Source organism: Pongo pygmaeus, chromosome 2, assembly GCF_028885625.2.
Source record: "Pongo pygmaeus isolate AG05252 chromosome 2, NHGRI_mPonPyg2-v2.0_pri, whole genome shotgun sequence".
In the NCBI taxonomy this organism is placed as follows: domain Eukaryota; kingdom Metazoa; phylum Chordata; class Mammalia; order Primates; family Hominidae; genus Pongo; species Pongo pygmaeus.
Window position 1 is genome coordinate 98,628,743 of NC_085930.1, and position 27,605 is coordinate 98,656,347.

Here is a 27,605-nt window from a genome sequence, read left to right on the forward strand (position 1 = left end):
CACGTTTCACCCACACTCAGCCAAATAGGCATTTACGAAATGTAAGGCATTTGGAAACATGTGAGCATAGTTTGTAAACTTGGACAGAGGTGGCTGGAACAGGCACAGTGACCTTAGGGATCATCCTTCATGATGACTAAACTAGAAACCCAAAGAAAGGGTTTTAAAAAGAAATTTTTAAATTTCTTTTTAACAGACAACCAGATATTCTGGCCAGACCATGTCTTTGACAGCTGCTGCATGTGCCTCAGCTCCCGGGAGATAACATGCCTTCAGAATTAGCTCGCTGGACCAGCCTGGAGGTAAGCAAGGCTGACTTCCTTTAAGCATAAGTAAATCTTGTTGAGTTAAATGATCCTGTCTCCCACTTTCCTCAAGGAACATGAGACATTAAGTGACAAAATTTGAAGACAGCAACTGTGAATCCTCAGAGCCCATATCTCCTGGCTGATTAAGAATAGGTCTGCTTAGTTCAAGATGAGCCACAGGTCAGATACATAAGGCTGTCATCCTTGTCATACCCAGTAACTCAGGAATAACCAGGGCAACTATCCCCAGATCTTTCAACCCTACTAATACAATTATACATAGGCCAAGTCAGAAATAAAGTAGGGGGAAAAGAGCAGTATTTCCTCGCCAAAGAACAACCACTTCAAACAGGTCTCCTCCATCTGCTCCATCTGTACTCCTTCCCACAAATATTCAGTGTGTGAAGACACAGAAGTGGATGTTAAGTCACCCTAAAGTACAACTTATTGAGGGAGACTGCTGGAAAACAAAAATCACTCTCTTTAGTAAACCCAGCCAATACCAGGATGGTGCTTGGAGCATATCACCCACCCATCAACCAATGGCTCCAAAATGATCAGAATAAACCATGTGCCAGACACACCCTCGGGCCTTGTTTTTATGTCAGCATTTGTCTTCAAAGAGGGCTTTTTGGTAGTTGCCAGCACTTTAGGCCAAATGCCACCAATGAAAGCCCCTAGCCATCCACAGACAGCTGCTGACACTCCTAAAAAGTGAGAGAAATGGAAAAAGCCAGAAACGGGATTTCTTTGACAATTCAAGACTCTCAGTCATATAATATTTTGGCTTTCCCCTGGTCCCAAACCCAGCACCTGCAGATACAGCTAACTCTAATTCCCCAGGGAGATTAGGGGGATGAAAATCTCAGTCTCTCTGGAGAAGGGCACATTTCAGTTTGTGTTTGCCTAAAACAAACCTGCAATTTCCTTGTATGCCCACTGTCATCCTAATGACACAGAAGCTGGAGATCTGGAGTTTACTTTGAATGAACATGCTACCTACCATCAAGAAATTCTCCTCGGCACGTACTGACAATTTCTTACTGGCTCAGAGTTTAAGGATAGAAACCCTGGGAAAGTTTTCTGTTTTCACATCAACCACCACCAGCTGTCAGAGTCTTGGTTTGAAGGAGATGACACCAAGCTGAGAAGGAAGTAATTTAAAATTGTTTTCTCCTTTGAAAACCTTTTTGGAGGATAAGCGTGCCTCGCAGAAGTAGCCCACTGGCTGGATGAATGGGCGCCATGCTTACTTTGTCTTCATGGATTGAATCAATTATTTACCTGCCACCACAGGAGATTTCCGTTCATCCAGGAGCTGGATGGATGTACTCGCTGTCACCACATTGCTTTTATTGACTGGTCCTGTGAAAAGAAAAAACACCACAACAAAAATGAAGATAATTACAGTGTACACGTTAAGAGAGTAATCATATCGGTCTACAGTCACCAATTCTGCAAATTGTTCTGGGGCTCGGTCCCAGGCCCCAGAGTCCTCTCAGGTGTGGATGCTCTGCCTACGCTGCCAGGCCATGAGTGCAGTGCTGCGAGTCCTCCCAGCTGAAGGAATCAGCGAGTTGAGTTATGACCACCAGTGCACTGGGGAACATCCAGCCTCTTCACATCGAAACCATTGACCACCATTGAGGGACCACATTTTTTGGTAATCTGTGGTTTCAAATTGCAGTGTTTACTTGTGTCAGTGGTCATATTTACACTGCCTGTCTAAATATAACCATGAAGAGCTGTATGAGGGCTTTGAAATTATTTTACAAGTTGGCAACTTTAGCTCTGATTCATTGGTTAAATCTTTACTGATCTATAAAATTGTAATTTGGAGCTCAGTTTTTCTAGGCAAAATTATTCTAAACAGGGATAGAGCTAGAGCATAATCTTCACTCCAAACTATTATTATTCTGGTAACAATATGGCATTAGTATTAAGAGATTTTCAATTACCAGCAATGGTTCCAATATCCATGAATTAAAAGATACTGAGCACAAATTCTGAATGCCTGGAGTTAATAATTTAGTCCAATGCCCACTTGCTAAAAGGTGCTCAATGAATGTGAGTTGGATGAAATCCAATTGAATTGAGAAGCAGGGAAAAGTCAAACCTGAATTTGAATACACTTAGGACCAAAGCAATGAGAAATTTTCTCCTGGCCCAAGTTTAAGCAGCAATAAAAACTAGTTTCTTTTCTAGTTTGTACAGGTATTCAATACACAGCAGAAAAAATTAGAGAGAGCTCCACCACAGAGGGAGGTCCACCACAGAGACTTGTAGTTGGTGATTTTTAAGATTTTCCCTGACTCTAAGGGGGTTATAAAATGTCCTAAGATGTTACATCATCTGTAACTTTGTCATGAACAAGGTAAACTCACTTCATTATACCATTACATTAAAAGTTTGGTGAAAATCCCAGTTACCAAAAACCAATCCAACAACAGCTTTAGTTAACTCGATGATTCCAGAATCAGAAGAACAGCAAGCTCAGTTCTATTATTTTTCTTTAGAGGACTGTGACAAGGAAGTCTTAAGAGATTGCTTGATAGAAGACAATGTTATTATTCATAGGTCTGCAGCAGAATGAAAAAGTTCACTGTCTCTTGACATTTTCAGCAATAAAGTGTGGTGCAGACAAGCATAAAGAAAGAGCTTCAGGCCAGGCACGGTCCCAGCACTTTGGGAAGCCAAGGAGGGTGGATCACTTCAGGTCAGCAGTTAGAGACCAGCCTGGCCAACATGGTGAAACCCCATCTCTACTAAAAATACAGACATTAGCTGGGTATGGTGGCGGGTGCCTGTAATCCCAGCTACTCAGGAGGCTGAGGCAGGAAAATCGCTTGAACCCAGAAGGCAGAGGTTGCAGTGAACCAAGATCATGCCACTGCACTCCAACCTGGGTGACGGAGCAAGATTCTGTCTCAAAAAAAAGACAGAGAGACAGAAAGAAAGAAAAGAAAAGAAAAGAAAGAAAAAGAAAGGAAGGAAGGAAGGAAGGAAGAAAAGAAAAGAAGCAAGCGAGCGAGTTTCAGACACCTGGAAATTTATATTTGAGAAAGCACACATAACTACAGGCAGGCACACACACAGGTCTATCAGCAAAGGAGCACAGACCCAAAGAACCTTAGACCTGAAAAGAATCTAACAGATAATCTAGTCTGAAATCCCAACCAGCAAAGAATCTCATCAATAACATTCAGCCTCTCCTTAAATATGTCCACTGATGAGGGACTGTCTTCCTAATGAGCCCATTCAACCAATTATAAGAGCACTCTTTGTTTACTACAAATTTCAAAAGCACCCTTTCTGAAAACATTTTCAGTCATGGAAATGAGAAAGCACCAAGCCTTAGGGAGGGGGATTGGGCACAAACCCTGGAGAACTTCCCTTAGGACTGAGTTAGGAATATTTGTAGAAGATTAATATGAAAGGAACTGATATATGTAAAATATAAGTACAGATTGAACTTTCCAGAGCAACCCAAGTGTACAGAACTAGGATCTGTTCATCTCTCAAGTTTCTGCAATAAGCAGTATACAGTGAGCACCCAAAATACCAGATGCATGAGGCAAGAAAAAAAAAAAAAAAGAGGAAAACTAAAGCATTTCCAGTATGTTTTGCTTCCAAAACTGGTGGAAATAAGACAGCACTCAGTTCTTTTTGGAGGCAGGTGACTTTAATTTTTTATACTATCATGTCATAAACTCTTACGACTGAAAAACTAATTGGCTACATGCCTGTCATTGGTAACTGCAGGCTCCTGTCAAGAGAGCACATGGTTATACAAAGTCAGTCCTTAGTCCGGCATATCAATTTAAATCAATTTAGTTCAAATGGGGAACAGTGGACCTCTGCACGGATGTGACTCACTGAAGGTTCTGGCAAGGGATGCTTGAATTTTCTCTAAGTGGGGCCATGACTACATTTAAAAAAACTGACTGACAACTGTGTATTAAAATCCCATAGGGTGCAAAACATCAGCCCTGCTTCCTGAAATACATTTACATAATTTGGTAAAGGGAAAACCTTCCTTTTCTTTGAGGCTATTACTCTTATGGAACAGGTCACTGGTTCAGGGCTGACCCAATATTCAGCACTGGCTCTGAGGGTTGAATTTGGTTCCTTTCAGCATTCAGGCAGCTCCCCAACACCCTGCACACAATGCCCGGACCCACTGGACCAGACAGAAAAAGCCCGCCTCTAACAAGGGTACCCACCAGTGCTGAACGGGATCGAGTAGACAAAGCTCCCTGGAATCTGCTCAGCAGCTCTTCGGTACCAGAGAGGGAAATGGTCTGCGTTAAAAATGTTCTCCTTGTCGCCAGCTTTCAGGAAGTCCCTTGAAGTGGAAAAGAATCAGAAGAATGTGCATCACTCAGCAGAGTAAAGGTGGGCCTGGAGCATCCCGACAGCCTTCATCAGGTAAAACCAGTGTTCACTTTTAGAACCCCAACTTGTCTTTCTCAGTATACAGGTGGCCTCACTTAACACAGGGCACCCCAGATTACTCAAAAATATCTTGCAGAGCTCTGGGAGTCAAATTCTGAGTGGGTAAAATGATTTTTCCTTGTGTATCTAGTGAACTAATTGTCTTAAAGTCTGAAGCCAAGCAAACAAACAAAGCCTACAGAAATCCTATCAGAAAACCCAAGGATGTCCCCTCTAAACCAGAAAGCTTTGTCTAGCTTTAAAACTCACACACATATACTCATACCCTTGGGAGAATCAACTTCTTAAGTAGATTTCATTCCTCTTAGAGCAAGTGTAAAGAAGGTAAACACGCTTCTCAGAAGAAGTGCAAAGGAAGTAAATGTGAGCCCACACTGAGATCTTTGCACCTTCTTCCCTTGCCTGCCTCCTCTCTGGACAAACAGGCCTGCTCAGGCCCCCTGTGTGCATCCCCGCCCTCCACTGACTCCCTGCCTTTTGGGCAGAGAGCTTGTCTATCAGGAAGGCTAGGTGCATTCTTCTTTCCATCTCTTCCTCTCAAAATCACACTCATTTTCAAAGTGCGCCTCATCTACCATCTACCCCATGAATCCACAGAAACACATGCAAGCTCTTGCCACACCCTGGGCCCCCACAATGTTGGTAACTTTCTTATAGCCTTTTATTTTTTGGCCTGCACAATCATCATATCCCCTCTCCAGACCTCCCAAGATCTCTGAGGACAGGAGATATGTTCACATTTGTGCACTCTTCACAGAGCCTTAAGCATACTCAAGTCCCCGTGCATGATTATTGACCTGACATCCCTCTAGAGAGTCACATGTGCTCTCCAGCACCTGAAGCGCCTCATCTTGGCTGATATGGTGCAACTCGGGGAGTGGGGGAGTGACTGCCTGGTTAGGCCACAGTCTGCTGCAGACATTTTTCCGGAAGGGAGACCAATCAGGGGACAACATATAGGTAGGGAAGAGCCCATGAGTTGAAGCAGAAATGGCACCACTTTCAACCCTGCAGTTTGCAGCAGAGAGTTGGATCGCAAGGACCATGGACAGAAATTTTCATGCTAAGTTGTAACTGGTTGGTTTCCTGAACTTGGCACCCAGTTCAGGAAAGCATTCTGTAGTTGCAGGGTGTGTCTAACCAGGGTTCCCTTCACCTCTACCAAAGATGGTGTGCCCACTTTTGGAGAAGAGGCCCATGCCCTTGGAGGTCACCCTTCAGGTTCTTAGATAGCTCTGGAATCTACCTCCCTGTAACTTGTACTAGCATGTCCTAACTCCTTTCTAAGGTCTAGGACCTTCCTCTTCTCAATATTCCCAGGGCCCGGCTCTCAGCAGGTGCTTGGTGTATGCTTAATGATCACAAGAAAAATCTAATTTCATATCCAGATAAGAGCTTCTCCAGTATTAAACACAATTTCCTATATCTTCAAAAACAAAATTTCTCAATTTGTTTAAGTTCCTTTGTCTGTATGGCCATCTCTATAAGGGCTCTACTTTGTTAATACTGCTATAAAATTTTGTGCTACTAGAACTGGTAATTGTAGGTCAAAAATGGTCTGACATAGCATAGCTGCTTGCATTTGATCTTGACTCTTATTGACAAAATGACTCTCCAGAAATTAAAAATGTTTAAAAGAAAAATTTTTACAAAGCACTCTTCTCTCATTCGGAAGGCCAAGGCCAAGGCCAACTTTGGAGTCATGTGCAAGATTAAGAAAGTGCAGAGATCCCCTGTGCTATCTAGAATGCTGGAGGTCAGGACTTCCAGGCTCATCTTGGTAGATAAGCTCTTCCTTGTGCTGCTGTATTCAGTGGTAATGTTTCCTAATCTGAAAGTCATCAGGCTTCAGGAATACTGAAATTTTAGCCTTTTCGTTTCTTTCGCTAGACATGAAATTCTTCATAAACCTGACCTGGACGGTGTGAGGAGGAGCCTCTGTTGCCTGACTCATGGCAGGATGCATTGCTGCTTTCTACCCTGGGTCACAGGTGCAGCCATGGCTGAACAGAAGGTGTTTGCACTCCCAGCAGGTGTGTTCAGTGGTCATTACAGCTAAGAGGTGCCCTGTCTATGCAGCACAGGTTAACGGTGCCACAGGGGGCCTCTTTCCAGAGTCATGGTAGATGAGACGGTAGCTTGGTTAGAAGGTATGAAGTGGTCCTCACTTAACACAGTGACATTCAGGCTTTGGGGGTGGCTGGCAATAGATCTGGAATGCTGCACATCTGGGTGTCCAGTGCCCTGCTGCCCAGGACAGTGCTGGCACCCAGGGCAGCCAGCAGGAGTCTGCAGCACTTGATCCCCATTAGCCCTGGTGTCAATGTGAAAGGACTGAGTTGCTGGGAAATGCTGGAGGCCTCTGCCAACTACTAGGCAGTGATTCTGGAGGAAACAGGAAGGAGCGACCTGATTTTACAGAATCCCAAAAATGTTCTTCAGGAAGAAAAATCCTTCTGGGTAAGGTGAAAGTCTCCTCCTGGATACTAGGAGCTATTGCAGTGGTGTGTCAGGCTGGTCTAGGTTCTGGGAAGAACTGGGTGACTCTGAGTGAGTAATTGAGTCTCTGACCCCCATTTACTCATCTACAAAATGGGAACAATAAAAACGCTGCACTTTAGCAGGGTTGTATCAGAATTATATAACACCATATGTGAAAGAGTGTTATGGACACAGAAAACAGGCTCTAACAAATATATGGGATTCTCAAAGCCCAAGAGCTCTTTTGCTCTCGGTGGTTGAAAGGGCAGGAGTAAAGTGGTCATCTTCTAAACTTAAGGCTGTACGCAGTGAAGGCTAATGTCACTGGATGCTATATGCATGTGATGTGAGAGGTCGTACTGAAGGTACAGAATGTATTATAACTATTGGGGGTGATGGCCAAGTTTCAGTATAATTGACCTACTTCCAAATGCAGGTGGCAGGGGTATGGGATGAAATCTCAGTGTAGCAGACTGATGATAGTATGAGATAATTGCAGGGTAGCAACTTTATATTATCAAGGTCTCTGCCCAATACTTTAAGCTCTGCCTTTCATGCCCTAGTCAAAAGCAAAAACTAAACCAAAAGTCAGAAATGCTAAAAACTTTCTAAGCCTGGCTTAGAGAGTGTATCCAAATAGCTGGATCTTGACAAATACCATTTGATGGGAGGGGACAGGCAGGTAAGACCCTAAGACAATAGATGTCAAGGTGCCTCTATATGAAGCAATGATAGGAGTTTCTTGAAGACAGATTTCATCCATCCAAATTGTCTATGAGTACCCACTCTGTGGGTCATGTAATGCCACAAAGAATAGAACACACAGTTGTAGGAATTTTTAGCTTCCCGAAGAAATTTTCCATCCATTAAAAAAAAAATTTTTTTTTTGAGACAAAGTCTCACTCTGTTGCCCAGGCTGGAGTGCAGTGGTGCGATCTCAGCTCACTACAACCTTCACCTCCCAGGTTCAAGTGATTCTCCTACCTCAGCCTCCCGAGTAGCTGGGATTACAGGTGTGTGCCACCATGCCCGGCTAATTTTTGTATTTTTAGTACAGACAGGGTTTCACCATGTTGACCAGGCTGGTCTCGAACTCCTGACCTCAAGTGATCTGCCTGCCTTGGCCTCCCAAAGTTCTGGGATTACAGGCGTGAGCCACTGTGCCCAGCTCATCCGTAATTTTTTTTGATCTTCACAGTAACCGAAAGAGATCATTGCTCTCACTTTTCAGGTAGACAGAATGAAGATACCCCAGTAAGATAAGCCAGGTACACCTCCCAGCATCCTTACTGTGGCCCTTTGTCTTTTAAATCCGTCACAATAACACAGTTATCAGACCAGCAAGGTATCATGTTTTATTGTTACTGCTTTGCAGCTTTGCTTGTTTCAGTCTCAATGCCAGCAGCAGACTTTCTCATTGAGTATTAGAAAATGAATTCCCTTGTCTCCCCTTGCCTATCTGGATCCTAACAAGAGAAGGCAATATGTATCTCAGCACCTCTAGTCCTTCCCAGGAACTTGCCCTCTGGAAAAACAATTGCCTGTGGGGTAAAACGCTTAAAAAAGGCTTTAAAAATCAAGTTGCAACTATAATCAAACTTCATAGATGATAAATGTGAATATCAAGAAGGTCAAAGTCCTGGAACAGAATTCAAAGCCAGTCTCTTAAAATATCTAAACATTGATTCATCTGTCATTTAACAGACTTGGTTTTGTAAGGTTATATGGTGGGTGTCAGGGCCTCATCTAGCAGAGGCAAACAGCACTGTCAAGCTCCAAGGAAGCACCGCCTCCTTGGACCCCTGATGAGCCAACCCCTCTCAAATTGGCAGCTACCCTGTGGCTTGGTTATTCACCTCCAGGTACCCTGAAGGTTGGGAGTATAATGTTCTGTGGTAACCTCTGAACTCACACATACACTTGCAAACCACTCTCAAACTTTCTGAATCTTGGGACCCATTTGTCCATGTCTTAACAATCTCTCTTGCTTCAGAGAAAAGAAATAGAAAAAACTTATTAACAGACTGAGAAAAGACTTCACAGTCTACCTACTAGCACTGGTGAAACACCAATTTGATGAGTTAAGGGCCCGTGGTTCTCTGAAGACACAGGGGCTGAGCATCTGGGTACTAGACCTGGAAACTCTCTGCCCACCATTCATCCAGGTCTCTTTGGAAGTCCAAGGAGACACTGTCAAACCCCAGCATCCCCAGAGGGCCCACTCCTGGGTGTGGAGCTCTGCAGCCCCTCAGGCTAAGCACAGAGGCAGAGGTTTATTAGTAAAATATAAACAAACAAACAGGACTTGGAACACTGATTTTTGTACAGGCATGAATTCCTCAGCATAGCTGCAGAACAGCTGAACACCCTGAAGCCATTTGTTAGGAGATGAATGTTTCCTCCCTCTGGCGGCTCCTCCAGCAGCCGCACCACCTCCCAGAGTTCTGAAATGACTCATCAGGGCGGGAGAGGACTCCAGGACAGTGGACAGAAGCCAACAAGCGTGAGGAACAAAGGGTGGTGGAAGGGCTAACAGGCAGGTGAAAGCACATGCTGGGGCTCGCATGGTAGAACAGAGAGGAAAAATCTCAATAGGCCTGGGGTGGCCTAAATTATGTTTCTACCAGTAGTGGAATCAAGAAATGAAATAAGCTTCCCTTTGAATGTTCCATTTCAGGAGCTCCCTGGGCCCCTGTAGAAGATCCCTCCTACTTACTGATTGGTGAGCTGCTCAGCCCCGACAAACAGGTTGATTCTGGAGAGGCCCGTGCGAGTGCCGAGGAAGGCAACCTCCACGCCCTTGTCAGAATTCCTGAAACAGAACAACGGACGTCAGGGGGAAGCCTCTAGACAGCAAGCAGATAATGCATTGCATTTTAAGACTCACAGAATGTTTTTACCAAATAGTAGTTTTGAAACTTGAACTTTAAAAGAAGTTACAGAAACACACACACACACACACACACACATACACACACACACACAAGCACAGATTGCCAACTTGTATCCCTTACAAAAGTTTTCACAGTAATACTTGCAGGAAAAATGAAGAACCTCCTGCCAACAAAAGCAGCATGTGAAAAAAATCTACTTCCAACCATACACACATCTTTATTTCGAGGTTCTGGGTGCAAGTTCAAAGAGATCAGGCTAAGAATGGGAAGGACTAGCTAATTAGGGCTTAGGACTAGCTTTTTGCATTAAAGCTACCAAGTTTATTCTTGGTCTTGAGATCATTTGTGGAATCTGCCATTAAAGCACCTGAGCCATGGAACCAAGTTTGCAGCATCCCACAGCCTGGAATTCCACATAGTTGGAATTGGTTTTGACATCCACACAGTTGTAGGGGCACCAGCTTATCACTTCTACCAAATCACAGGCCTTATTCTCACCACCAACCCCAAAGAGATGTGTAAAGAAATGGCTTCTTCCAATAGCTCTGTAAGGAGGCTACACATAGGAACTCTAAGAACGGCCTTGGCAAGGAAAACTAATATAAAAATTCACTAAATATCATTTTGTTTCAACTTCCAAGGCAAATTTTATATGCTTGAGTGTGTTCTTTAGGAGATTTGCAAGGTATATTTCTCCTATGCAAAAAGCAAATGGCCTTTCTTCACAAACACATAATATTTTTTTCTTTGTTTCTTTTTTTTTTTGAGACGGAGTCTGGCTGTGTTGCCCAGGCTGGAGTGCAATGGCACTATCTCGGCTCACTGCAAGCTCCACCTCCCGGGTTCACGCCATTCTCCTGCCTCAGCCTCCCGAGTAGCTGGGACTACAGGTGCCCACCACCACGCCCGGCTAATTTTTTGTATTTTTAGTAGAGACGGCGTTTCACTGTGTTAGCCAGGATGGTCTTGATCTCCTGACCTTGTGATCTGCCCACCTCGGCCTCCCAAAGTGCTGGGATTACAGGTGTGAGCCACCATGCCTGGTCCACAAACACATAATTTTATCCTACAATAAATGTATGAAGAGAACACCAATTCTTGAGCTTGTTTCTCTGTCCTAAATGCTACCAGTAATTTGATCCAAAGTATTCTCCACGTTATCTTCAAAGTAAGGTCATTTGGTTAGTTGATCTTTGATGAAAGTCAAAGTGGTGGATGCTACCTTTAAGTATTTAAGGGCTGAATAAAAACCAACACTATGCATTTCTGCTTGTAGCCTACAGCAAATCGGAAAGCCAGGCTGTCCAATCAGTTACAGATGGTGGACTACAAAGCAAGTTACCATTTTGGAAATCTTTAGTATGTGTTAGGAATGAATCAGCAACCTTTACTCAAGATTTTGAGTTTCATGAGAGCCGAAAAGAAACACTACAAGGTTCACTAGAGAAAGAAACCCCTGGAAAGGCTCAATTCGTTGCCAGCTTCCCAGGAAATAAGATCCATGCCATGAAGGCAAGCAGTTCAAAGACACCCCTAATAATGAAAATGGCAGTCTCTCTGGGGCTCCAGATTTGCATACTAAACAGCCTACCTGACATCTCCATTTGGGAGACTTTCAGTCCTTTTAAGCTCATGATGTCTAGAAGAGAGACTGGCCATGCCCAGCCCTAAACCTGATCCTCCCCCAGTGTCTCTTGTGTTAGCAAATAGCACTGTCTGCCCAACAGCTCATGATATAAACCTGGGAATGATCCTTGATGGCTCAACCTCCCTACCCTCCACAACAAACCCATCATCAATTCCTGGGGACCTTGCCTCTGAAGCAAGCCACAAGTGGACCTCTTCTCTCTGTGCCCACTGCCCGGGTCCAAGTCATGAATCCTTGGGAAAACTGTAGGAACCTTTACTATTGTTCTTACCCCATCACCCTCTGTTCTCCACACAGCAACAGAGAGCTTTTTGTGAAATGAAAATCTGATCATTTTCTTCCCCTTCTTAAAATCCTTCAGTGATCTTCTAATGCTCTGAGTATAAAATCCAAAATCCTTAACCTGACTCCCAAGTTCCCAAGCCATGCGGCCCCTCTGCAGCCCCATCCTCTGACATCTTCCAGCCTATCCTCTATATGTCAGCTGTGTCCACCTCCTTTAAATTCCTCCAATGTGTCAAATGCTTTCTCATCTCAAGGCCTTTGTACATGCTGTTCCTGGAATGCTGCCCGAACCCTGAACTAGTTCCCATCTTCCTCCTCCACTTTAGATCTGTTACACTTTATGTGTCTTTACTTTTCCTTCAAAGCAGTTATGATTCTTAATAATACAGTACACTATATACCACAGGTGCCACGATGTTAAGGGTTCTATCTGTGTGGTTTCTATCCATTTCCCCAACACCTCGCTCAGAGTCTGGCACATAACAGACACACAGTCAAGACTTGATGAGTGAATGAATGAAAATGAGAACAGAATGAATGTCAGGATGCAAGGGAAGATACAATGAGGGAATGAACTATTGAATAGAAAAATGGAGGGAAACAGGATAGAAGGGAAGATAAAATGAGAGAATGAACTAAGGAAGAACAGAAAAGTGGAGAGAAATGAATCATGTAACACATGAAGATATAAGGGAAAAGGAATGGTTCTTCCTTTTCTTTTTAATCTTTAATAGTCTACTTAAATTAATAATAGTAAAGAAATAATAATAAGCTGCTAAAGCAGTTCTCATCCTAGTCTTTGACATCAACTACCACAGCCTTCCCCACAGCCCTCCACCCTCCACTTCAGAAATAAAACCACAGGGTTATATCTGACACCCTATGAAATTGAGCTCTCACTTCTCCGTCCTACTCACAACCTAACCTGGCCCAGATCCCAAGCTCCCTCAAGACTGCAAAGTAGAGAGAGCTGTGGCGAGGCAGGAAACGAAGTTCCCTTCCACCTCCCTCTCTCTCGGAAGTGTCACCCTACCTCAGCGTACCAAATTTCATGTAACGTTAAAACTCAAACAAATTATATGTCAAAGCCAGGAGCTTGCCATCCAAGCCCGAGCCACTAATCTGCTCTAGCTCTTGTGGTTTGGAGCTTGGGGGAAAATTAAAGAACTTTAACACCAGGCTCCTAAAACAGTTTAGTTCTTTAAACCATAACCATATTTCGGAGTGTTGGTGAGGAAATGGCCATGAAAGCAGGACACGTGTAACCACTTACTCAGATTTGTTGAGGGCCAGGCTGGTCCAATACGCTTCAATGGGGGCACTCACCACGGCGTCAAAAAGGACTTCTTGGATCAATTCTTTATCACCTGTTGGGAGGGACAGACAAGAGGATGCTTCGGCAGGGCTGGAAGAGCGGCATGAGAGGCACTCATGGGCTCATTGTGCAGTGTCTGCAGGCTACTTTCTCATGCGGCATGTTGCTTTATGAGTTAAGTTCCCACTAGTTGAAAATATGAAACAGTTCTGACACCTGGTATGCCTGCAACACAGGAGCCTCCAAAGCATTTGGGCAAGAAGGTAGTCAACTGAGAGCCTTGGGTGTCTCACACTTCAGTTTCTTGCTTTCTCACCTCATCTCGTGGTTCCTGCCATGGACCAGCAGGCTGAGTCCCAGATTTGGAGACCAGAAGCCAGTACTCCTTGAACACTTGGCTGTCATCATCCCCATCTCTGTCCTCTCCTAAAACTGAAATTCTTTAGCACCCTGAAATTCTCAGCCTGTTGTCACATGGGAAAGAGATACTATAACTTAATAACCACTGGGATTCTTATTTTGTGATTCCTTCTTTTTAAGAATTGTTTCATTTTATTTATTTTTATTTATTTGTTTATTTTTTTGAGACACGGTCTCACTCTGTCACCCAGACTGGAGTGCAGTAGTACAATCTTGGCTCACAACAACCTCTGCCTCTCAGGCTCAAGCCAGTCTCCTACCTCAGCCTCCCAAGTAGCTGGGATTACAGGCACAGGCCACTACCACCTGGCTAATTTTTGTATTTTCAGTAGAGATGGGGTTTTACCATGTTGGCCAGGTTAGTCTCAAACTCCTGACCTCAAATGATCTGCCTGAATCAGCCTTCCAAAGTGCTGGGATTACAGGCATGAGCCACCACGCTCGGCCAAGAATTGTTTCATTTTAAAGGAAAATGTCTGTTCCCATCCAAAGGGACTCTTGGTAGAGCTCTGTGGAAGAGGCCAAGGAATGAGAGGATATGGTAAGTCTAGGAGAGGCAACCCAGAACTCTCAAATCACTCTGCAGAGGAGGACAACTAATTATCACATGGGACAGGACAGTCCTCACCTTGACTGGGGGCAAAAAAAAAAAAAAAAAAAAAAAAAAAGAGCTTTGCTGAAAAGCAAAAGCTAGAAATAACTTATCATCAGTAAGACAATGAATATATTAAGTTATGTAGTGGAATTCTGTATAGTAATGCAAATAAATGCGTTAAAGCTAAATGATCAACACAAATTTCAAAAATATAATGGGTGAAAACACAAGTTGTAGTACATATATATTTTATGCACATATTGTATGTATTATAATATATAGTAATTCATACAATATACCATAAAGTTTTATATTTTAAAATAATAAAATTAATGCTACATATTGTTTATAGATACCTACATAAGTATGAATAGCATTAAATTATCGAGAATAATAAACAAATACAGAAGGTCATTCTCTTTGGGAGGGAAATGAGGCTGAGCAGGGACCAAGGGGCTTCAACTTTCTCTATAATGTCTCATTCCTTAAAAAGCATCTGGAGTAAGTATGGCAAAATATTAAGACTGCATAAAGCTGGATGGTGACCACAAATGTATTATTCATATCGTCTCTATACTTTTGTTTTTTAAATATGTCCCTAAAAAGTCAAAGACAATGACACACTGGGCTCACAGGATGTCCATCTGATCCTTTCCCCACCAGGGCATATCCCAAAAAGTAAATCCATTCTATCGAGATGTCGTTTAGTAGCTGGATAATCTCCTTACACCTCTCATAGGATTACTTATGTAAAACACTTTTCAGGTCATTGAATACATGATGCTTGTTAGAGGTGGGGGCAGATATCATGATGAGTTTTGGTGGCTCTCCCCCTGTCCAAACTGTAGCTACTGGAGCTATCCTGTGAGAGTATAGGGTCTGCTCCTGCTTTTGAGGGACATCCAGGGCTGCCGCTGCTCTTCCCTCTTTTGCACCAGCTGAGAGATTTCCTACTCACTGAACTCCCCTAGAAGGGGATGCTTGGTAGGCAGGACACTCAGCATGTACCACACTGAGAGGCTACGTGTCCCCATAGTGACCCTACTCTTGGGAGAACCAGGAGATCTAGATATAGCCTTGAATGAGGCACAATCCTACTTCCAGCCTTGGTTTCTCATTTGCAAAATAAGGGAGATAAGCAAATATTTACAGTCCCTTCCCAGTTGTAACATTTTCATCCTATTCAGTTGCTTGACTAAATGGTTCAGAAGGGGACAAAGCCCAATGCAAACAGCTAAATCAGGATTGGGGATTCTGTGCAATTTTCCATAATCCACATTCTTTCTCCTGTTCCTACAGGAAGCAGATATTTGATTGGATTTCATGTGACTGGTAATCTCTGCCAAAGCAAAGCTTCCCTTAACAACTGAGGCCAAAAAATGTTTTGAGTTCATTCCCCACCATCACCCCTGAAGGCACAGCACACTTTTGAAAGCATACTCACACTGGAGCAGAGGTTCTTTGCCTTTTAGGTAGAGCTTAATCGCTTCTAACTGAGACAGATGGCGGTGCTCAGGGTGTAGGTCAGTGTTGCAGTAGGACCTAAGAACATGACATGGCCCAAAACAAGAGCATGTCAATATTTACAGCATCTGCTTCCTTTGCCTTGGAATCAGGAAAATTGGGCAAGGGAGCACAAACCATGTGGAATCACAGAGGGCAATGAAGGACGCCATGGTCAAGGAGGGATGGTTTAATTCTTACCATTCATCTGCCAAGGACACATCGGGATGTTCTAAGTCATGCAGGCCTGGGGGTCAAGGAGAAGGGGTTCATGAGTAAGTACCACTCACCTGGTCCTCCTGTGTGCTTCAAATATTCTAGGGTAGGGCTGCGGGGTGGGTTAAGGGTAGACATCAACCCTAAGGGACCTGCCTTGGAGCAGGGACTCTGAGCAAAATAAACGAGTTCCCTTCCAGGCAGGACTCTCTCCCCATCTCTACCTCACTCAGCCCAGCACTGCCACCTTCCCTGGCTGTTCATCCCAGGCAAACCTTAACCCCTTGAAGATAGAGGATACACAAATGAGTCCGGAGGGAGAAGTTTAACAGGACTGTTAGAAACACTCTCTCTGGTGCTCCATTTAGTCCGAGTTGGGAACCAGGCTAGGCCACTGACCTCCTGTGTGATGTCAACAGGTTATTTTACTTCTCTAAATGTCAGTTTCTTTCTGTGAAAAGCAGGAATAATAGTCCCTAATTGATGTGTGGTTGTGAGGGTGAAATCATAGGGTGAACAATATGAAGTCGTCAATACTCAACTGTTTTTGAGCAGCAAAGATTACTAGTTGTTACAGGATCCTAAGTGAAAACGGTCATCCGCCTGGGAAGGAAACTAGGGGAGCTGGGGCTTGCATGGAATCTGGAAGTTTTTATAGAAGGTTCCAGACCATCCTAACTCTGCAAGGATAACTGTTTCATTGCACTTTCACGTGGCTTGATCTTAATGGGTTATCAGCAGACATACACTTCTGAATGATGACCTCGGGAACTCCCATGATGCTTATAGCCTGTTTTGGGAAGTTAGTTTCTTAAATGACTGATATTATCTTACTGCACTCAGGACTCCAGTTGCCTTCTCAAACACAAATCTATAAAAGAAGTAGCAAAATACTAGACCTATCACACAATTCTGCTTGATTTTACAGAAAGTAGAGAACACATTAGAATGAACATCATTGCATGTGATGCAAGTGGGCATACTCAGGCTCCAACCCCTACAGGCTGAATGACCTTGGGGATGTCATGTCAGCTCTTTGAGTTATATCTACCATGAGATACAAGTAATACTGCATAACTCACAAGTGCCAGAAAACAGTTAAATGGGATAGGGATTAGTCCCTAGTGCAATCCATCTATCTGTGCAGCCTTTCTTCTTTTTTTCCTTTCCTTCTTCCCAACCAAACAACTTTCCTTCCTTCCTTTTGCCCTCCTCCCATTCCTTCCTTTCTTCCATACGTTGACTGAGCATCTGCTATATGCCACGTATGATTCTAGGCCCTGAGAATATAGCAGTGAAAAAAACAAGACAAAAATTACTGCCTTCATTGTATTTAATTTCTAGGGGCAGAAAAGAGATAGTAAATTATATTAAAATTCAACTTTAGAGAATATCAGATGGTAGCAGGGGCTAAAAAGGAAAAGAGAACATGGAATAAGAACAGGGAGGACCAAGAGATAAGGAGGGTTGAAGGGGGAGAGAGAGAGAGAGAGAGAGATTCCATTGTAACTATGGAGGTCAGGAAAGGCTTCACTGAGAAACTGACCTGAATGAGGAAAGGAAAAGTCACGTAGGTGGCAAGAAGGGTGCTCATGGCAGAAGGAATAACAAGTGCAAAGGCCCTGAGAAGGGGCTGTACCTTCCCAGAAAATTGGGTTAAGAGCATCAAGTCTTTTTCTAGTTGCAGTTCCCATCCTCCCAACCTCATTCACAAAATCGTCTCTGGCTATATTTCACAGGACCTATAAATGACACTCAGAAAAGATGAGATCTATCGGGAAGATCTTTTTGACTGCTTCTTCTCTGGGTTCCTAGGGAACCAAGGAAATTTAATTGTTCTCTAATTCTCTCACCTCTGACGTTGGTCCTTCTGATAAAAATCATATCCACTGATGATTGGAACTGCTGACAATAATGACATAAGCTCTAATCTGTTGAACAATTATCATGTGCAATACATATAAAAGATACAAAGTGGATAGGCGCGGTGGCTCACACCTGTAACCCCAGCACTTTTGGAGGCCGAGGAAGGTGGATCACGAGGTCAGGAGTTCAAGACCAGCCTAACCAACATGGTGAAGCCCTGTCTCTACTAAAAATACAAAAATTAGCTGGGCATGGTGGCACGCTCCTGTAATCCCAGCTACTCAGGAGGCTGAGGCAGGAGAACCACCTGAATCCAGGAGATGGTGGAGGTTGCAGTGAGCTGAGATCACACCATTGCACTCCAGCCTGAACAACAGAGCAAGACTCCATCACAAAAAAAAAAAAAAGATACAAAGTGTTGAAAAAGATTAAAAGATTCATAAGAGAAACAATTTCAGCAGGTAGAATTATAGCCCACACCTTCAATCTTGGTAATTACTTTTTATATTTTTGAGCAAAAGCTACCTATTTGCCACCTTTTTAATCTCTGGCATTGGCAAAGCGTGTGGAAAATTCCTACATTCTGTAGGGAGTTATTCCTTATTGAAGATCCTATAGAAGTATGGTTGCCAACCCCAAGGAACTCCTTCCCTCTCCAAGAACAGAAGAGAACAATAACACACCATGGCTCCTAGAGAGATGACAAGATCCTCTACTATTTGGCCCAAGGGGAAGCAGCTTTCTTAAGTTCTATTACTCAGCAAAGCTGGCAGGATTGTCAGTCTTTTTATTTACAGAGGACCAACAGAGAGAGGAAGATATGACCTCATTTGGGTGGATAAGCAGCCACTCTCCCCCTTGCTGAGGATTTGAGCTAATTTCTTGCATAGTGGTTACAGTTAGCTCTGAAATTCTATGTGACTGCTTAGCCACACAGCTGTGGAACATACAGGAAGATAGTGACTGAAAAAGAATCCAAAAGACAATGCAAAACAACTGTGTGTATCTGTGTCTCCATGCGTGTGTGTGTGTGTGTGTGTGTGTGTGTGTGTGTGAGAGAGAGAGAGAGAGAGGAAGGGAGGGACAGGCCCATGTACTGAGGACTGACCAAGGGAGCAGACCCATGAGAGGCAATTAATCTCTTAATAACCTCTCCTTCTATTGTTCTGACCATGAGTTGTTTCTTCAGCTTGACCTCACATGGCTTAGACATGAATTTTCTGGCTTCATGGGCAGTGATGTCCACAGAACCAACATGGCCCACGGAGGCAGAAGATTCTAGAAGTGAAAACATGATCCTGAAAATACATCCTGCAGAGTGTCTTGCTCAAGTCACAGAGTTGCCTGTGTTCTCTGGCATGTCTCTGGGAAGAGAGACCACACGGTTAGCTGTTTGGTGGGCACACTCTGGGTTCTGCCCAGCTCACAGTAAGCCTCTCTACTCTCCTTTCTGCCCCCATACGATCTCACAAGCACTTGGGAAGCACAAACCAACATCCCTGAAACAACACAGGCAGGGACCATCGGCAGTAAACCAGAGGCTATCTAGGGGTTTGGCGTCTCAGGGAGCATCCATCTCCTTCCTCACGCCCTGTGGCATCACCTGAGGGTGCAGTGGATGGCCCAGCTTCTGGAAACTCACCACATACATGTGTAATCAGTTCTGACCAATTGAAACTTGGCTTATAATTGACCTTCCCATTCCCGGCTGTCCTCCCTATGGACATCCAGAAAGACTACTGTTCTGGGCCCACTCCTTCTCTGTGGACGTGCAAAACCTAATGAGCTGCAAGTGAGTCACTCAAGGCCACTCAGGGAGTGGGGCCCTTCAGAAACAATGTCCACCACCCCTGTGAGCTCCTAATGCTGGGACAGGTAACCTCTCTGAACTACTAGGGAGTTGGCAGATGAAAAGGATAGCACGTGTGACAGCAATTTTAAAATTTAAAGAGCTATAACAACTGCTCCTGTTTACCGAGAGTTTACTGTGCCTCTGTGCTTTATGAAGATAAGAGGGTCTGGGAACTTCAAGGTGCTACTTACTCCCTCTGACCTAAGTAAATCATTTAAATGGTCACATTTCCCTTTGGGCCAGGGCTGCCGTGAAACACAAGTGAAATACATGGCTCAACTGTGTCAGAGAGACTAAGGCTCTCATATCTCTGTTTTCATGGTTTCCCCTGGGCATGAGTTATTTCATAAATTTGTATTTCTCCCAAGTGCTGATTTTTGTGTATGAGAAGAATATAGCTGAGGGATGATTCCTATTTACTGATATTCTGCTTTCATCCCCAAAGCTGTTGACTATGAGTAACTCACAGTCAACAGCATTGTGGATGAAAGCAGAATATAAGTAAATTAAATCACAACCATGAATCAGAACTCCTGCCATTCTGAAATCTAGGCACACCAGGGAAGAAGAAAGGTATTAAGAATATCAAGTAGGCATTCATTTGAGTGGAATGTCCAAGGGACTGGTCAGAGGTGTGGACAGATGAACAAGTTCTTCGGCTAACTCAAAAGCTGGCTCTCGAGCTTTCTTCCCACACCAAAGGATAAGACAAGCCAGGCAGTATCTTACCTTCTTCGATGGTTACATTCCCTCGGAAGAAATATTTCCCATGACCTCTGGAAAGCGCCACACCTAAACTGTGCAGAGAGACAAAGCAGATCTTGAAATCCCTGGCATCAACTCGAATAGACTTGTGGGCTAACATTTTTTAATTTTCCATTTTTTCACATTTCCATTTTATGATCTGTAAACAATTTTTCTAACCGTTTACTTTCAAAACCCCACTGATTATCACTGATGTTGGTTTTTCTTAGGTTCAGTCAGCTGCTTCAAAGTAATTTCTGATTGGAAATGCCAGCAGCAATTGGCTACTCTTTGTGTTTTCAGAGTTGTGGCAAACTGCTCGCCCTTCCAGCAAGCCCTTCTCTCAGATGCCCTCCCAAGGACCACGCATCCTGCTCTTTATACACCCTTGCCCTGCATTCAGCCAGAGATGGGTCTCTCCAGCCCCTAGAGTTTGGGACTTGGGAAATTGACCCCTTCTCAAGGGCAAAAACAAAAACTTCCACTACTACATGAGTGTAACCGCATTACTGTGTTGCAGGCTTCTTTGCCCAATCCTCTCCCTAGTCTAATAGGTTTTTCACACTCACTGGCTTGATTTAAGATCCACTCCGTTTTTGTCAAAAGCAAGAGACTATGTTTTTAAAACATAGTCTCTTACTTTAGAGAGACTATTTGGCAAACCCACTTAGCAGCTCATGTGTTCCTTGTTTGCTCCTGGTTCCACATGGAATCCACCCATGATCCTTGGCAGTTTAGGACAACAATGCTAGAATTTATTTTTCAGATTATTCTACAGTCAGTAAACTCCTTCTCTCCTTAGCTCTGAGACGCCAGTTCAGGAACATGAAGCAGGCTTACTGAAATAATTTTTTACAAAACGAATTACAACACTAAGTTAATAGTAGTGGGAAACTTTAGAATGCTACATACACATCTGAAAGCAGCAATGAGGCAAAGCCATTTTTCAGGACTGTTACAAAGAGAAACAACAGGATTCAAAAGTAGACAAGCACACAAGGACAGTTCAGAGAAATGGAAACAGAGGCACAACATGTAGGGATGGATATGCCACCTCCAGGTTTGAAGGATTGTTTTTTTGGTCATGGAAATAAAAGGTGAAATGGAACTCACAAAGCAGCAAGTTCAATGGTTAAGGACCCTGGTAACCCTCTGCACTTGTCTTCACCCTTAGCGGGAACCCCCAAAGCATATTTGCTTGACAATGAGATGCAAAGCCATGGCAGATTGAGTGAGTTCTCCTAGGTGAGCCTGAACCATCTCCCCCCGTTCTGGAAAACAAAAGCAGCCTGGGAAAAGCCCCTTCCTCACTCTTTCCAGCCTTTTGGCAGGGTGTTTGGTTATCTTCAGATGATGAGCTCTGAGAGTGTCAGCAGGTTTTGTACAAACACAACTGATGGGTCTGATGGAATGTCCATGTATTATGGTCAGCTCTACCTGAAAGGAGTACCCTTGATGTCTGTATAATAGTAGTCATTTGTCATCACCAAAACCCGTTTCTAGATTGAAAAAAAAAAAAAAGTCGTAGAGAAAAGAAAACATGGTTAGTCTGCTAAGTGAAGTCTTCAGAAATAAATAAAAATAAATGGACACACTATGATCAGGTTAACAGTACTACATGAATCTTGTTTGAGATAAGTAAAGACAAGAGAAAAATGATCTCAGCGAAAGATATTTATTCCAGATATAGCTTTCAAAGCTAATTTTTCACAGTGGTTTGTTTTAAATTAAGCGGCAAAAATGTTTGAGAAAAATGTACCCCTTTGTCCACTGTCTTCTTCACCTCCATGGAAAACTTCCCCGTCTTTCGATTCACCATAGCATTTCTCAACTAAAATGATAAAAGAAAAGTATGTTAGTTCTTCCCTGGGTTATCATGTAATCTGGACACCTTGCATCCTCAGTGTGCAGTGGAGCCTCCATATTGAACTTACACCTCGAAAACAGAGCTTCTGAAGAATAAACACCCAACTGCTCATGTACAATGGGAGACAGGCTAACAACAATAAATAAATGACCTTCATCTTCAATTTGGGGAGCTCGTGTAAACTTCAGGACAATAACAATACTGATGAATCCCGGGAGTCAGAAAGTGAACTCCTGGAGACCCGCTAAAACGCAGAGCAAGAATGTCTCTGGGGACAAGGTACGTTTTCAAAAAGGGTACTGATTTGTCATGGAGAAATCACTTTTCAAAACTTAATCGAGTTAAAGACGTTTTCCTACACAGTAGTTAAAAAGAAGAAGAAGAAAAAAAAAAGGCCAAGCATTTGAAAGACAGGGGTTAGCCTTTCCTAAGATGAATCATCTTTAAATGCTCTCTGAGAAATCTGGGCCAATTAATGACCTTGCTGATGAGGCAGTGAACAGGAGTGACCCTGTATCTGATTTTTGGAGGTCCTGTTTGGGAGCAGCGAGCCTGGCTCTCCTCCCCCACCCCCAGCTGACCTCATCTAATTACATGTGGCCCTTCCATGAGTTCAGAGGAGGACAGCAGACGCAGTGATGAAAGATGTGCCGTAATGGGCACCAAGGCAAGACGACAGAGAAGGCCAGTTAATGGAATAGGAGCAAACGCTGACATGCCACAGCCTGTCAGGAAAGGCTCTCTCCCCACCCCTCTCTTGTCTTTTTCATCTTTTCTCCTCTTTTCTCCTTTGAGGAGCTTGAGTAAGATCTGGCCGATAGAAAACTGCAACACTAGCAAACAACCTAAATTTGATTCGAGGCTGTCTAGATTTGGGTTTGCATTCTCATCTTCTGTGTGAGTGAGTAAAGGCATAATTTTTAGCTGGAGGCAGGTATAAAATAAAACATATATTTTACTCTAGATATTTTTTTAACAACACATAATAGGCATTTCTGGAAATATTTTCCCATTTTAACTTTTGTGGTTTTGGACAGGGAGAGCTGGTCCTAATTAAGTCTACTTTCTAACTTTTAAGAACGACTCGATTTATCTTTAACATGGTTTTCATTTTTCCTCTTTCTGGTGCCTGCCTAAAGCCATTTGGGACCTTCTCCTCTCACATTCCCCAGGCAAACTAGAGATTAGGTAAGCCCCGCTGTGTCTCCATGCCACTCCACCCCCAACTCCCAGTAGCACAGAACAATCAACATGGGGGTCTGGGAATGTCCAAGGCCAGGGTCACTGATGCCTCCTTTAGTCTTGCCCTTTTCTTAAATCATAACGAAAACAGGTTATATTTATTGAACCTACTTGTGAGGCAGAATGGCACTGCAGTTAAGGAATGGACTCTGGAGCCAGAGCTTTATGATCTTGGGTATCTCGATCACTTACCATCTCTGTGACTCAGTTTCCTCTTCTGAAAAATGGAACTAATGCCAGCACCCATCTCATTAAGTTGTAGTGAGGACTGACAAGTCAATATTTAGAAGAGTGCCTGGTGCCTCCTAAGCACTCAATACATGCTAGCTATCCTCCATCATCATCAACACCACAGTCAACAGCATCTGTATCATCGTCATCCTCATTACCATCTTCCTCATTTTCACTTAGTGTCAGACACCTTTCAGTAGCTTAAGGCATCAGGATTTGGACTTGAGTTTGCTTGAGGCAGATGCCCAAGCTCAATGTTTTCCGAACTTTTTTGACTTTGAGCCATGTAAGAAATACATCTTACTCTGATGAGCCCCTCTCTATCTCCTATTTTAGTAGATTTCGTTGCTATGTTGCTCATGAACCACTAAATGGATTTTGTGACCTCTCCTCCAGCTCCCCACATTGAAAATTGCTGCTTTTAACTGCCTGTAGGTTTGCACAGACTGAAAGGGAGACAGCCCCAGGTAAAGAGGTAAACCACGATATCAATGTTCAAGTTTTGCCACTGACACAAGCCAGCTGTCCCGTGACCTCTCTGTGGCTCACTTTCTTCCTGTTTCATTCATTCTGTCTAAAGTGTTCATGAGTGAGGACTCCCAGACCCCAGGGATCCTGTCAGGTGCTATAAAAACGGAGGTCATCAGATTCCTATGAAATTCAGATACTACTGAGAGATACTGTTTACTGAGCTCTTACTGAGCTCTTACTGTGTGTCAGGCACAGATTTTAAACCCCTCAAACTTATCTTCAGAGGTGCTGTTATTATCTCCATTTTACAGGTGGAGAAATAGGCACAGATAAGAAGTTTGCCCAGGGTAACGAGGCCTCTGCCTCTTAAGCCCATGCTCTTAACCTCTGCTTCCCAAATCAGAAGAGAAAGCACTTGGACAACATTAAATATTTTATAGCATTAATATAAAAATCATATATTATTTCTGAGCTTTTTAAAAACCAAATAAAATGTTTTAAAAATTGACCACGTCATATTCTGAGGTCCTAACTTCCTGGCAGACTCTTCTACAAGCTCTAAGTACTATGATCTAGGGTTGACAGGAAGGTGGTTTTCTGTCCTCCTTGCCAGAGGAGGAAAGGGAGTTTGATGACTTAATAGACTGTCCTATGAGAATACAGCATTGTGAGGCTGGAAAATTCTAGAAATGTCCCCTTTTTATCTTAGGAGGCTGCAGCTTGAGAAGAGGAGCAACTTGCCCAGAATCACAGTGAGTGGCACCCCTAGGTTGTAAGGACGGCAGAGGAGTCCTAAGCACAGGCCAAAGTGATGGGGAAGAGCAATGCAATCAGTCCCCACCTAGGGTGGGGAGGGCATGATGTTCACTGCTTTGAACTTGCCACTGCCTGGATTTACAACAGTGAACAACTGGAAAAATGCAAACGGCCTGGCAGAGGAAAATTTCCAAACAAGTTTTGATGTGCCCATATGTTAGCATATTATGTAGTCATTAAAAACCCCATGTGCAGCTGTTCAACTTAACACATAGTCAGAGAAAGGCAAATTAAAACATCAGTGGCATACCTTGATTTTTCCATATCAGATATCAAGCATCCGCAAGTGTGGTAATGCAGTGGACATTAAAGCAGCTTGTACCACAGCGTACTCAATAAAATAAAAGATAAAATCTCCTCAAGCTGAAAATACTCATCTGGCGACAGTGATCAGCCTCTCCGCTCTCTGGGAACCAGCCTTTCCCCTGGGCCCTAAATTGTCCAGTTCAGATGTGCTTCTCCAGAGCCCCTGGTGAATCTGTCTCTCTTCTGCAGTGCTGAAGCTGAAGCTGCTTGGATAACTACTCAAAGCACCCACTTTCCTGCCAACCTCATTACAGCTGGAAGCCATGTTTCCTGTTTCATTGTTAGCCTGCTACTATGATCGGCCATGTTACAGCTCATTAAGGAAGCTTTCCCCAGAGATTCACTGGCCACCTTAAGTTGTGTGTATGATTATGGAATGATAGCTCGTGCTCCTAATGGTGGCTCATTGTCCACATTAGAACGTGAGCCTCACCTTTTCTGGCGCACAGGCAGCCTGCATTTCTAAGCCCCTAATGACATGCAACCACAGACAAGCTGGCAGTTTAAAGAGGAAGGGAGACACAGTGGATAAACAGGTCTGTCATTCCCAAGCAAGCATTCAACCAGTGTAGGAAAACAGACTTGGGCATGGAGAACCTGTACAACGTTCTCTCTCTCTTCCTCCTCCCCTATGTGTCAGCCTGGGTTTGGAGGGGGTGGGGGAGTGTTGTGCTTAGTTTGGGTGTCCAGAGCTCAAGCATGAGCTGGAGAGACACTCTGGGAAGGGTATAAAAAAGAATCAAATAAATGGACTAAGGTCTCAGAAATATGCCCCAGGACTTTTTTGCCTTATAGGGCTTCGGGCAAAAAAGACTCCGGAGAAATTTTCCATCAGAGTCATCGTGGGTATGAAGCAATGTAGTTGCCTAGAGGGTAGTAGGGGAAAAAAGGCTTATACCACAACAGAAGGGATTGTAGTTAGATTCAAAGTAGCATCTATGGGGTAGTATTCACAATACCATGCAGACCAACATCTGTTTAGCAGCTACTATGTGCAAGGCACTCCCTATCTTTTCTGCACCCCCAGAGGAGGATAACCCATATACTATGTGTCACTGAAATAGAGTCTTCGAGGACTCCTGGACTCAAGGACTTAAGGGCTCTCTCCACGGAATATCCAAGTGTCAAGAGCACGGCTCTGTGGGCCAGACTGCCTGAGTTGGAATCCACACTCTATGTCCTTAGGCCATTACATCCATTCTCTGCCTCAGTTTCCTCACCTGTAAAATGGAGATAAAACACCCATTTCATAGGTTCACTGTGATAAATAAATAAGTTCACTCATGAACTTAGAATGGTACTGGTGTACAGGAAGAGCTAATATACGGCAGTTATTATTTTTATGAGTTTTTTCTATTAATAGATATAATCACATTCAGTGTGGAAAGCTTGGGAATGACTGAAAGTTAATAGGAACAAAACAAAAAAGTCACCCTCAATTCCTTGTGCCATCTCTGAGAATTTATAACCAAAGGATAAACGTTATTTTTAAGATAATTTTCCCTTCCCAGAGGGCGATTCAGACTGGGCTATGCATGTCTCAAAATCCCCTGCTGGCACATGGGTCCGCCAAAGATCTGCCCTACTTATTGTATTCCTACCCTGATGCCTAACTCATCCTGCAGAGTGGGACAGAAGTCCTGCTCATACTGCTATAAATAGTTTTAAATTGTTGTCTTTTTTTCTTTTAATTTTAGCCAGTCTATTTTATATGCATTTTAACAGTATATATGAACTTACTTCATTTTCGGAAGTATGCAGGTTATAACTGTGGTTATTAAATTCAGGAGCCTACTTCCTAGAGAAGTAGAACTCACCTTCCAAGAAGTTCTCTGCATCCGGGCAGACTCTACTGCTTCTTCCTCAGTGGGCTGTGCTTACATGGTCTTTCCTAGATTTCGACCTAAACCCTGTCCTCTGTTACTCAGGTGCAAACCCCAAGGCCTAGCACATGGATATGTGAGATTTTGTGCAGACTTCACAATGACGCTTTCTGTAGAGTCCAGAATTCTCCAATTAGTGATGTGCAAATCCCCAGGAGAGAAATGGTGGTTTAGCTTTTCCCAAGTCAAATATGTTGATAGAGAAGG

At 43.4% G+C, this 27,605-nt stretch overlaps 1 protein-coding gene and 1 long non-coding RNA gene across 2 annotated transcripts in view; one reads left to right on the plus strand and one right to left on the minus strand.

Annotated features, from left to right (window-relative positions):
• Positions 1-27,605, minus strand: part of CACNA2D3 (calcium voltage-gated channel auxiliary subunit alpha2delta 3) — a 924,385-nt gene that overhangs the window by 168,665 nt on the left and 728,115 nt on the right. The window contains exons 19-27 of the mRNA XM_054481187.2: positions 22,342-22,413; positions 22,020-22,081; positions 20,568-20,635; positions 16,106-16,151; positions 15,846-15,943; positions 13,345-13,438; positions 9,961-10,056; positions 4,532-4,653; positions 1,593-1,673 (exon numbers count right to left, since the gene is read on the minus strand). Coding sequence (XP_054337162.2) covers positions 1,593-1,673; positions 4,532-4,653; positions 9,961-10,056; positions 13,345-13,438; positions 15,846-15,943; positions 16,106-16,151; positions 20,568-20,635; positions 22,020-22,081; positions 22,342-22,413 — 739 coding nt within the window. The remainder of the gene's footprint in view (positions 1-1,592; positions 1,674-4,531; positions 4,654-9,960; positions 10,057-13,344; positions 13,439-15,845; positions 15,944-16,105; positions 16,152-20,567; positions 20,636-22,019; positions 22,082-22,341; positions 22,414-27,605) is intronic.
• LOC129033132 (uncharacterized) lies at positions 207-26,801 on the plus strand. The gene is made up of 7 exons (XR_008501546.1): positions 207-302; positions 4,444-4,736; positions 6,654-6,796; positions 22,487-22,728; positions 24,259-24,397; positions 25,103-25,145; positions 25,705-26,801. It is a non-coding gene; the product is annotated as an uncharacterized LOC129033132 (long non-coding RNA).